The sequence below is a fragment of the Typha latifolia genome, chromosome 8 (genome assembly GCF_019914945.1).
Source record: "Typha latifolia isolate L0001 chromosome 8, TyphaL0001v2, whole genome shotgun sequence".
In the NCBI taxonomy this organism is placed as follows: Eukaryota; Viridiplantae; Streptophyta; class Magnoliopsida; order Poales; family Typhaceae; genus Typha; species Typha latifolia.
In genome coordinates this window covers 9,572,172-9,584,944 of record NC_133093.1, presented here as the reverse complement: position 1 = coordinate 9,584,944, position 12,773 = coordinate 9,572,172, and the positions used below count along the sequence as shown (strand labels likewise).

At 38.1% G+C, this 12,773-nt stretch overlaps 2 protein-coding genes across 3 annotated transcripts; one reads left to right on the top strand and one right to left on the bottom strand.

Annotated features, from left to right (window-relative positions):
* Positions 1 to 726: 726 nt before the first annotated feature.
* LOC140794296 (DEAD-box ATP-dependent RNA helicase 47A) lies at positions 727 to 3,712 on the top strand. 2 transcript variants are annotated; one of them, XM_073146274.1, is made up of 2 exons: positions 727 to 924; positions 1,690 to 3,712. In XM_073146274.1, the coding sequence occupies exon 2, from the start codon at positions 1,794 to 1,796 to the stop codon at positions 3,495 to 3,497; it is 1,704 nt and encodes a 567-aa protein (XP_073002375.1). In that variant the 5' UTR covers positions 727 to 924; positions 1,690 to 1,793; the 3' UTR covers positions 3,498 to 3,712. The 2 variants fall into 2 exon arrangements, with proteins under 2 accessions (XP_073002375.1, XP_073002376.1); XM_073146275.1 differs by having other exon boundaries at positions 770 to 924; positions 1,687 to 3,712.
* A 4,332-nt stretch (positions 3,713 to 8,044) lies between these two features.
* On the bottom strand, positions 8,045 to 9,093 carry LOC140794034 (uncharacterized). The gene has a single exon (XM_073145843.1). The coding sequence runs from the start codon at positions 8,985 to 8,987 to the stop codon at positions 8,265 to 8,267; it is 723 nt and encodes a 240-aa protein (XP_073001944.1). The 5' UTR covers positions 8,988 to 9,093; the 3' UTR covers positions 8,045 to 8,264.
* Positions 9,094 to 12,773: the final 3,680 nt, after the last annotated feature.

Here is a 12,773-nt window from a genome sequence, read left to right as displayed (position 1 = left end):
TCAACTCACCACTGGAAATATAAAAATAATTACATATAGAAGGTTCGTGTATAATTCTAGACTTTGTATTTGAATTTGTGTTAATTTAACTTTCTTAACGTCAATGTGAACGAAGTGTTCATACGTTGAAGCTAATTGAAGTTTGTGAAGTTAGAAATAATCTATTTGTATGTTAATGCTCAATTGAAGTGATATTTGTTTCTTGTTGGTATAATTTTGTTAATAATGTTATATTATATAGAATGCATTATTTGCTTCTAATTATTAACGATGTGTTCTATAGTTTTTTTTTTTATAGAGATTGATTTTATTAAATTTATGTATTTAACATGCAAGAAAATATTTTTGCAAAATTTTTAGTTTTTATATTAATTGTGTCTAAAAAAAATGCCATAATCTATTTAAGATTCTATAAGTTTCACTTTAAAATTCGATATGTATTAAAAAATTATCTTATCCGTATCTAAAAATTATCGATATCTTTTTTATTTAGGATGTGATTTTAAATTTTATTTTCTGTGTTAAATATTGATACCCCAAAATAGGGTAAGTATGTGTATCCCATATATTTTTGGAGTATCCTAAATTAAAATTATTAACTTTTGTTTTCAGATATAGCTGGATACTTTATTTTGAATACATTTTAGATTTATTTGGGTAATTGGGCGGATTTAATTTTATAAACGGAACCCGTTAAGGAGCCCGTTAAGGTTATCAACCTACCCCACCCCCGTTCGTTCTCCCCGTTGGTTCTCCCCTCTTTCAAAATGCCCTAGCTCTCCCCCTCCCTCTCTCAACGTCTCTCTCGACCACGCCGCCGCCGCCGCTCCCCGTTCTCCCCCTTTCTCGACGAACCAGCCGACGGCGACAACATTCTCTCGGCACTCCACAACGACGATCGTCCTCTCTCACTCTCTTACGCCGGTATTTTCTTCTCCCTCTAATTGTCTCTCTTTTTTTTTCTCAGTTTCTTCTCTGAATTTTCTTCCACCTTCCCCTTCATAAATTCTGTTTTCAGTTTCGTTCCTCAGTTCTTTTTATCTTTATTTTATCCTTTTCTTTTCTCAGTTTTTTCTCCCTTTTTCTCTGAAATTTTTTTCTTTCAAATTGTGCAGATTTTCGTCTCTGCCTTATTTACAGTTTAATTAATTATCATATGGTTACTTAAGTATGACATGATTAATTGTCTTCTTTGTCTAATTCTGATATGGTTACTTAAGCTGACTTTTTCTTTGTCTAATTGCCTTTAGTATCTACTATTCTCATTTTTGCTATTAAATGGTAACGTAGATAATAGATATATTGAAATATTGAATGTAATTTCATGTGTAGATCGTCATTAGAATATAAATTTCCTTTTGCACATACACATGTATAGGTTGTCATTAGGATATAATTTTTTATTGTCGTATCTTAGACGTATCAAAATCCTGTTTTTTAAGAATTTGATGCATCCCTGGATCCGACTCATTCTCTATATGTATCCGTGCTTCATTGGTTGAGCACTCTCCGATTCGTATCCCGACAAAAATTATGAATCAGCTTCCACTCTTATGCATAATGCATGAGAGTGGAAATGTTTACTTTGCTCTTTATCGGAAACTAGGAAAATAGGTGCCATCATAATGAATGTCTTAACCAGTAGATAAGGTTCCTTACGATGTGTGGCCTTGCTTTTCCTCTTAGCAGGTGAAAGCTGCATCATGCACTAGAGGTCTTCCTATATCAATATTTGGGTAACGACGGAGGCTATCTCCATATTTTTCCCACTATATTTTGTTTGAGAGCTTAAAATGCAGCTAATTATTGGACACACAAATCGGAATTTGCTTGCGCTGGCATCCAGTCGTTCGTACCTCTTTGTTGGCGATTGCTTTTCCTCGAGGAAGCTATCTGTTTTGAGGATAAATAAGTTCCACAAAGCTGCTTGGATTAGTGATAGAGCTCGTGATAAAAGCAGTCCACTATCTCTTTCCAGTCTTGGAGTCAAATGCAAAGCTGTATCAGAGAAGAAAGATAAAACAGTTGATCTTGAAACCTCAAAGCTGTCTGCTAAAGTTTCTCCAATTAAAGCTAAACCTCCCAGGAATAGCTTGCCAAAGACTGTACGGACGAAAAGTACACTGAAAATAGACGAAAATGTGTTCTCTGCAAAGACATTCTCAGAGCTTGGCCTGTCGCCTTTGCTAATCGATCAATTGGAGAAGGAAGGTCTGATTGTTCCTACTGATATTCAGTCTACTGCTATTCCAACCATTTTGAAGAAACATGATGTTGTCATTCAATCTTATACTGGTTCTGGAAAGACACTTGCTTATCTTCTCCCTATTCTCTCCGAGGTGGGTCCACTAAAAAAGACTACATCAGAAGACCTGTCTGACAAGAAACCAAGCATAGAAGCAGTCATTGTTGCTCCTTCAAGAGAGTTAGGCATGCAAATAATAAGAGAGGCAGAGAAATTACTGGGTCCTGCTGATAAGAAGTGCGTCCAACAGCTTGTTGGTGGTGCAAACCGTTCAAGACAGGAAGAAGCCCTCAAGAAAAATAAACCACTCATTGTTGTTGGCACACCAGGACGTATTGCAGAGATTTCAGCAGCCGGAAAGCTTCACACGCATGGCTGTCGTTTCCTGGTATTGGATGAAGTTGATCAGCTTTTGTCTTTCAATTACCGAGAAGATATGCATCGAATACTTGAGCATGTGGGGAGGAAATCTGGTACACAACAAAGTGGAATACTTGGTCCACTTGCCAGGCGATCTGAGCGTCAAACCGTCATGGTGTCTGCAACAGTACCATTTTCAGTCATACGGGCAGCTAGGAGTTGGGGACGCGACCCAATCCTTGTGAGAGCTAAAACTGCAGTTCCTCTTGATTCGATCTCCCTTCCAGGGTCAACTCCTTTTGGATCCAGTTCTGATGGAACCTCTACCTCAAGCCCTGTAACACAGGGAGCAGTTGATAGCTTGCCACCAGGCTTGGAACATTACTACTGTGTTTCCAAGGCTCAACACAAAGTTGACACCTTACGGAGATGTGTCCATGCCCTGGATGCACAGACAGTGATTGCCTTCATGAACAACACCAAGCCACTAAAGGATGCTGTCTTTAAGCTAGAGGCTCGTGGGATCAAGGCTGCAGAGTTACACGGTGATCTTAGCAAACTTGCTAGGTCAACAACTTTAAAGAAATTCAAGGATGGTGAACTCAGAATTTTGGTGACAAATGAATTGTCTGCTAGGGGACTAGATGTGCCAGAGTGTGACCTTGTGGTCAATTTGGGTCTTCCAACAGACTCAATTCACTACGCCCATAGGGCAGGAAGGACAGGCCGACTTGGCCGCAAAGGAAGTGTGGTCACAATATGTGAAGAACCCGAGGTGTTTATTGTGAAGAAGCTGCGTAGGCAACTAGCTGTTGCTATCCAGTTATGTGAATTTGTAGAAGGTAAGATTGTTATTCACAAAGAAGAGGAGTCAGCAGGGATGACGAGTTAATACTGTTTACATATCAATACTTAATGATGTTGAGGCCTCTGTTATCTATAATGTTTTTTCTAACACCGAAGAGATTTTCTCCAGTTATATCTGATTAGTTTGCTCTCATGCACTATTCTCTTATCACAGCGAGCTGTTCTTTGTGATCATGTAAGCAGGAAAAAGAATGTTTTGTGAGCTCATTGAAATGAGAAATCTTGAACAGTATGCTAAAATATTGGCCCAATGGACTACTGAAGGATGTGGTTAACTTTAAATATAAAGCCCATCAGTTAAGCTTGCTCGTCTTTCTTTCTTTCTTTCTCAACCTTGCCTAATTACAGGCTGACCTTCTCTATGAGAACTCAATTCTTGATCACATGATATCATTTATCTTAATTTCTTTTAACAAGTCAAACATTATTGTTGCAGCACCTTAGTTATTTTTTTCTTTGACAATTAACTCTATTATCGCACTTTTCTGCAGTAATTCGATCACTTTCTTGGGTTATGTTAAAGAACTAAATAGTTTCCTAGCCAAGATCAGATCTTCTATCACTAGTACATGAGCATGCATATTTTTAGCATTCCTGGCATTCCAAAGTGCAACTTTTGATCTGCACCTGGCTCATAGATGTCAACTAATTTGAGTCGTATGAGCTTGGTTTCCGCACAATCTTTTTCAATTATATCACAGCAAAAGTTATAATTTTTCTCCAATCTCTTGTGATTAATTTTGACCAAGCTCTTCATAGTAAAGAGGCTTAAGTAAAAGAGAAAGTGTAAGCATTCCTTTCAAACTGAAACTTAATTTCCAAGAAAGAGCACCGACCCTTGACAAGCATTAATCTACCAATTCACATTATAATATCCTCCCTTTTATTATGACCAATACTTTCCATAGCAAGATAGCAATGGATGGCGAAGAGGCCCACTAATAACCAAAAGTATTAGAAAAAGAGAAAAAAACAAAGACGAAATGTTGGGGTCTTTTTGTGAATTGGTCAAAGCCCAGGTAGATAGACACAACTCCCAGAGTCCCAGTCCAGCAGTGCTCCACCTCATTCTGCAAGTACAAAAACCTGGGTCTCTACAAAGACATTGTGTCCTTCTCCATCCTCCAACTGCTAATTATAAATGATTAAATTCTAATGTGAAGGTCATCCTGTGCGTAAGCAAACTTGGGCTTGCTGAGCTAATCAATGGATGTAAGCATTTCTATATTCCTGCGTCAGTCATTCATGAATCAGCTCATCCATTATGTTCATTCTGACTTAATTTGATTCAAACAACCAACTAGCAAAAAGGATCTTGAGTTCAAATCTAATTAAGCACCAGACTTTTAATAAATTATTATGCATAGGGATCAGTTTGTAATTAATTTCAAACTAAGACCGAGCATAATCGGTTTGTAAGCTTCACTGCTTAGGTTTAATTATAGTTAGTTTGTGTGTGCTAGTTTAAAGAGAAGGGTTTGATGTCTTGTTTAGCATATTTTCCTTGATTTCTGAGGATGAAAAGGAAAAAAGTAATGAGAGAATCAAAGCCACCAAAGTCTAAATCCTTTAGGTCAGTCAATAAAATGACTATTTCCACTGTCAGATCTTTAAGGAGAGAGACTTGGATCAATATGTTTGTAGGCTAAATAGGGTGGCAATGGACCCACTAAACCACAAAATCCGATCAGATCTTATAATAGGATAAGATTTTATTCCCACTCATGACAAACTTATAAGGTATATATTGTCGGAATCTCTTGTTAAGATCTCAGATTCAGGTTAGATTCGGATCTAAAGTAATTCAATCAATTGATTTTGATATTAACTTGGGCTGCATCAGCTACAGTTCTACGAACTTACTATCTCGTTTAATATCTAAGAAAGCTCAATTTAATTAATTAATAGATAGTGATGTATAATTAGACCCAGACGAGAAGTCCATGTAGACTTTGGGCTATCCTGCGTTCACATACATGAATACTCCTGTCCAGACAAAGGAGGATTCGAAGCAAGAAAGCACCTCGTGATTTAAGAGATGTATAATAAATGCTTCATGAAATGACTTGAGAGTGACCATTAAAGAATCTACAACAAGTTGGAATTAAGATTTAAGATGCCAAGAATCAAGCTTTATAACGTATCTAATTTACCTTCGAAGCTAAATATAAGACTAAATGAGTTACAAAACCGATTGAGTGATTTGTATAGGAATTTTTTCTCTAACACTTAGTAAAAATTTAGAACTTTTAAAATTTCTATATAAATTAGTGCGTAGATAAAAAAAAAATTGCATATTTAATTTTGCTGACGTGCCACAACACAAAGTATACCGGATGTCTCATAGGCTAAGGCTCACAGTCACCCAAATGGATAGCAAATAGTGTCTGCATGGGTGGTTAGTATGGAGTGTCATTGGAATAATATTAAGAAGTAATACCACCTTTCTATGCTGTGTGCATGATAAGTTTCATATATTATAATATTCTTTGTGAGAAGAAAGTTCCACATATAATAATATAGATACGTAAAAAAATTAAAAATATCCTCATTGATAAATTTGTTTATCAAATTAACAAATTCTTGGAAAGATCAAGTACTAACAAACAAATATAGTTTAGGATTTTTTTTTGTTAGTAGGAGACGTGTTGGTGGGAGCCTTAAGCTTTTGTTTATTATGCAATCGTTACAACACTGTATATAATATTATGCATTGTGATTTCGAGCTTTAGACACATTGAGCTTCTCTGAGAAGTATTGATGCTGACAACTAAGGAAATTTAGATTAAGCTTGTCTAATATGACTGCAATCAATGTGAAAGATCTATGATGACTTAGGCTCTAAGGGAGGGTTTTTTTTTTAATTTTATCAAAGTAGGCATTTAAAAAAAAAAGTTATTTACTGGAATGGTATATCACTCGATTTTAATATTTAAATAGATCTCTTCTTGACATGGGCCACCTCACGAGTTTGGCTGAAAAATACTTGAACTAATTAGCATTTTATAATATAATTAAAACATCAAATATATCAACACTTCACTCGGTAAATAAAATATAAATCTTATCAGTGTTTAATATTATGTTATATGGACACATCAGTTTTTTTTTTTTTTTTTTTAAAAATTTCTTTGTTGTGTGAACTTATCGATTAAGAGGTTTTTAGTAGCACATAACAACTGCCGGCTCTTTTAGCGGTTTAATTTAAAATAATTCATTGTTTTTGTTAGCGTTTCTTTAAGATAAGACACGAGAGATTAGTAGACTCGTTTAGATATTAAATTTGAGTGGTGGATTAATATTTCAGTAAATAAGTTTGTGCGCAGTACTATTTTAGCCAAAAAGAACTCTCCAGTCTTTAGAAGCATAATATAATCAATCTCATAGATACCCACCTGGAAACACGAAACAACCAAATAACAATTGTTAATAACCATAAAATATAACATCAAACTACTTTCCATTGAACGATATTAGAAAAGTGCAGACCGTTCCAGGCCAGTAGCATAGCAAGTTCCATCTCAATAGATAGCAATCTCTTTTGCTGATTGGGCCAAGAAGCTTTCTTGCACTGATAGACATGGGGATATTAAAAGAAAAATTAAGGAGCAATAAAATTGCATAGAGTGGATAGTAAGCAGAGCAGTTAAATTGACCGATTAGCTTCCACTATCTAATCAAATAATTGTCACTGGCCCAAGTGATACAGCCCTAAAAGGATATATATATAGTCTAGACATTTAGTTATGGTAGCTATTCAATGGTCAATTATAGATTATTGCATAAAGTCTTAGACCAAGTCCACTGCGTGGCCATCAAATAGTGTCAGGGAAAGCAACTGTTATCTTCTACCTTTCTTTTATTTTTTTTCCAAAGAAATAGTCAATAAGGCAGATCTTATCCCAGCTGATAGGATCATAGGAGGAAGATTAAAAGAAAAGAAAAGAAAAAAGAAAGAAAGATATGATTAATCTTTTTCCAAAATAGTTCAAAACTAGAGATTTGTACCAAATTGGTGATAAGATAATGGAATACAAAGTAGCATGAAAGTTTACAAAGTTAAGTATAATGAGGGATGGTTGAGGTTAAGGCAAAGCACGCACTAACGTGAGTGAACTAATACTGCATGGCCACTGGGGGGAACATTGGCATGCATAAATAAATGATAGCCTGAGCCCTGAGGCATATGTTTTTAAAAAGAGAGAGAAAATGTTAGCCGTACTTATTGGGTCACTTGAAGACAAAGATGACAATTTTTTCTAAGTTACGGCCTGTAGTTAATTTCTTCTCTTTTGTTGATTGAGAAGTTGCAGGTGCGAGCCTAATAAAAGTTCTTATAAAATGGGGCCAGAGATCATTAGGTGCGAGTGGTCAGTTTGGGAGCACCATTAGATGCATGCTTGCTCTCACAACCAGCAATATATAATATATATCACTGAATCAAAGCTAGATTCTCCCGAGTTCGAATTATACACCATCATGTACTTTAGTATACACATCCTCCTTTAACAGTCAAGTATCTGTACAGATAATTATATCAGACACAAAAAGAACAGCAACCAGAAAAATATCTATACAAAGATCAGCCTGATGACTATATTTCATGGGCATGCTTATATTTAGACACACCAACTATTTACATCAACGTACACTACCAACCTTGTCATGCATATACCCCCATTAATTTCCCGCATATATATACATATATACGGCAAGTAGTAATTAAACCGGCCTATATATGTACACAAGAGGAAGCAGCATATATTACCCAACTCGATTGCCACCTTATGAGTTATGCCACATATTTGACCATGGAGTTGTTAGGATAAACATTATAGAAATAATCTCTGCGACGAAGCCCCTCCAAGTACCGTCGCTGCTCCGATTCCTGCCTCTGGATCTTGAGATGGTCGTAGTGCCTCTTTATGAACGTCTCCACTCGGCTGAACAATTCGTCGGCCCCCACCACCAACACCTCCCTCCTCCTCCACCCCTCCTCTCTGTTAGCCGTCGTCGTTGCCGGAATCTTCGCCGGTTTCTTTGCCTCCAGGTTCGCTCCCCCCTCCTTATGCGGTGCCGACGACTTCTTTGTAGTCCCCCTCCGTGCCCTTTCCAGTCCACTCCCGCTCCCCCTTCTCCCATCCTCCCACGCGGCGCTCTTCTTCAGAACCGGCTTTGCCACTCCCCTCTCCATCATCGCCCTCCACGTGGCGTCCAACGACTCGTCGTCGTCGTCGTCCTCCTCCTCCTCCTCAGGCTTCGTCTTCGTGGCCTCCTCCTTGGGTTCGGCACCGTCGACGGCCTCGGAGCGACCGCCGTAGTCGTCGTCGGAGCAGTCCGGCCAGGAGTCGTATGACGTGGCGTCCCGGGACTGGTCGGTTTGGTGTGCGGTGGTGGTGGTGCAGTAGCGGATCACGAAGATGGAGAGGATGATGAGCTGGGTTGCCAACAAAGGCCACTGGGCGACCACTGTGGCGAACCACATCATTTCCTCTACTAGTATCTTAGCCCTCATGAGGGACCTAGAGAGAGAGAGAGAGAGAGAGAGAGAGAGAGAGAGAGGTCTAAGGAGGCCGGATATAGGAGCAAGTGATATATATATATTGGGTGGAGTGAAGAAGTGGTTGGAATCGTTGGACAACTGGGTGGATTTCAGATGTAGAATGTGGGGTGTATGCATGTATACACTTTATAAAAAAAATTCTTTTTTTTTTAATGAGAATACCTCTAGGGATTAACTAATTGTTAAATTTAAATAACATATGTCTTGAGAGTTATACGTATTAATTTTAATGAAATATACAAGCAAATAAAGGATTTTTAATTAGGGGTTAAACCGTACACACTCAAAAGCAACCCTCTAAAAATATTATTTTCTTCACGTTGGCCTAAATATCTCGAAGAGCATGAAGATCAAGATAAGGGTGATTTAGGGTGTTATTTTAGTGTAATTACATAAAATAACTAAGAGATATAGATTAAACCGTAATAAACACATAATAACATTACATAGAGTTTCTTCTTACAATTAAGTATTACTTAGTAAAATATATACTACTTAAGCGAGCTTCTTTTGATCTAATTTAACCGCTATAAATCCTCTTTTGTCTGACACATAAGCCCAACCTAATTTAATAACAAACCACCTTTAACCTGAAAAGATTCCTCTCCTTATATTACTACTCCACTGCGCTGCCGGAAATCATGAGAGCCATTGACATTGGAGCCCAGGAGGAGGCCAAGATATTGGACCACTTCTTCTTCCCCAAGTTTAAAGAAAATGGTTTAATTGGAGGGTGGGTCCCTTCGAAATTTCCCGAGTGTATTTTAATCGCCATGATGTCGTTATCTCATCGACCATAGTGCGCTAAGAATGGAAGGCATGGTTAGGCTGCAAGCTAAGCACCATGATGCTCGTCTCCTCTTTGTAAACCAAAGGGGAAACCCCTCTTTGCATACATCCTACGCAACCTCTACCAAGAAGATGAGCAACGCCATCATGCAAGAGAAGAAGAATCCACCACTCCAAGGCCTTCTCCGTCGAGCTACAAGAATCCATCGCCCGTCCAGAATATTTATTACCGGTTGCCAACCGACGTTTCGAAGGTTTCTTCAACCCCGTCTCTTTCTTCTTCCAGGACTTCTCCGTCAAACCACAAGAATCCATCGCCCGTCGAGAATTACAATCGGACACCAACTGGGGTTTATTCACCTCCGCCGCCATCGCCGTCACCATCACCGAAAGCTTTCCAGATTCCGATCTCGTCGCCTTCGAAGAAGGGAGAGCTTCCAAGATACGAGATCCCGGAGCATTTGAAGGAGGAGATCAAGAAGGATATCGTGCCATCTGTACTCAAAGGAACTTTGTGTCCCGCAAACTACGCCAACTACTTTGCTGCTCTTCTATATGCGGAGGACTTCTATTGTGAGGTGCATTCGCTACTTCTATCTTACTCTTGAATCAATTGGAGATTCTTTTCTTCTCTTCTCTTAATCGTCTGTTTGTACTATTTGAAATATGTCCTCTCTTAGCAAATATGTCGGGTATTGTGATCTTGTCCTTAAAGATTGGTGGATCCACTGGGCGTTAGTTTCCTTCCTACTGACAAATTGATCGAGATTATTCATTTAAACATGCTTCATTTTCTTCTTTTTCTTGGACCCAACCAGTGAAATTTATAGTCTCTCAGTATAAGCTTTAATTCATTTTTTTTTGGTTGGTTTGTTTGTTTGCCATCTTGCAAGCTTCATTTGTCTTTCTTCTTCTCCAATGTCTATTCAGTTTTCATTTGATTTGCTTCATACAGAAATGGAGCGAATATGTTTTGGCTGATGTCACTCTCAAATTGCTTAGTAAAGAGGCCTTCTTCAAGACTCCTAATTTAAATGGAACCAAGAAGAACAACAAAAGTCGGACGGGCAATTGTTTTGTAGAATTTGAGATTGATTCAGTTCCTGAGAGGCGACCATATCTTCTTTCCAGGGATTATGTCCGTCTGCAACCTTCTGAAAGGAAAGCTGAACCTTTCCAGGTTTGTGTTATATGCATTTTGAATACAAACATCATTCGGTTTCAATCTAGTACTTTTTCACAGTCACAGAGCTTTCTGACCTTGTATTCACTTCTATATTGGAATTCTTTCTATGTGCATATTGTCTGTTCTGAGTCCTGTTTTTAGTTTAAATCTTCTAAGCTTCTGGGTAAGACACCGATTAAAAGATGCTGTCATTTACAATGTTAAGATGAATCCAGTTATCTGCAACTTCATTTCCAACATTGCCAGGGTCTCTTCTTCAGGGTTGTAGGAAGTAAAACAGTATTAACAGAATTTGAAGATGATTTCCATAAGCAGCACTCGCCATCTAAGAAGTACAATGTTAGCTTCTCCTTTAATAGAGTATGTTTGAAGCGATCACATCAAGCAATCTCAGCTGCAATGGATCCTTTATTATGTAGCATCCTTTTCCCTGATCCAAGCTCCAGAATTGATTCTTTGAACTCATCAACAGACATATTTTCTTCTGATAGAGGCACAGGATATGGTCAGTTTCAGGTGACAAGTCGGATTCTAAATCTCAAAGATCCTGTACCGTATCTCATTGAAGGACCACTTTCAGAAACACCATCTGGGTGTCTCTCATCTACGGGAACTGTCATAAAAGAAACAATTCTCCAAATCTATAGAACCCCTGCTCACTGCCGAATCCTTGTATGCGCTCCAAGAAATCGGACCTGTGATGCACTGACAAGAAGTTTGCTCAAAGATATTCCAAACTCAAAGCTATTCCGTGCTAATGCGGCCTTTAGGGACTATGATCTTGTTCCAGATGACATTATTCCTCAATGCTCATTTGAGAAAGAGTGCTTCACTTGCCCCTCGCTTCCTGAGATCCAGAAGTTCATGATAGTCACATCAACTTTTATCAGTACTTTCAGGCTATACGCTGCTGGAATTGCAGCTGACCATTTTACTCATATATTTCTGGTCGATGCCTCTTCTACTACGGAACCAGAAGCTGTAGTTGCTCTTGCGAACCTCATCAGCAAAAAGACGGTCATTGTGGTCGCCGGTTCATCTAAGGATATTCCATATTGGGTGAGATCGGATATAGCAAGGAGAAATGGACTTAAAAGATCATTCTTTCAAAGGCTTCTTGAGAGGAGGCCCTATTCCACGAATGATCCCAGGTTCATAAGCCATGTGACATGGTAGGACTACATTTTAAGTAAAGGAGAGTTCTATGCGTTTCTTCAGATGGTTAAGAATTAAGAATAATCAGAGTCGCAGGACAAACTTCCGGTATGCTTATAGAATCAGAATAGACATGTGCTGGCTGTTCTAGTTCAGTGCCTTTGATGGTTTTCCTCAGCCTGAGGGCAAGATAGTTTGTCAACTTTGTGGCCATAATAACGGGTCTGAAATCGGATGATTCACTTAGATCGGACCCAAGCGCATAAGTGTCTGCTTTGAGATGATCCAGCATATGATTCTAGGTTATCTTAGAACAATCTGTGTAATATATATCGTACTGTATATGTTTTCAAATTCTAGAATTTGCTTATTCAACTTGTATTCCATAATCAAGAAATGTAAGTTTATGATTTGAACTTGTTATATAAGTCTGCAAACTGGAAACTATGTGAATTGTATTAATTTAAGAAGCCCTTAACTAGAGTAATGTGTGTAAAGAAGACTGATGACGCTTTTTTCTATCTTTTTACTATTAAGTTGATCAATGTTTAATTGTTGGTTATCTATCGTATATATATTTTGCACAAACAAAGATTAGAGGGGTTTAA

Coding starts and splice junctions, on each gene's coding strand:
- LOC140794296 (XM_073146274.1), top strand. CDS start 1,794: ATGCAGCTAATTATTGGACACACAAATCGGAATTTGCTTGCGCTGGCA.
- LOC140794034 (XM_073145843.1), bottom strand. CDS start 8,987: ATGAGGGCTAAGATACTAGTAGAGGAAATGATGTGGTTCGCCACAGTG.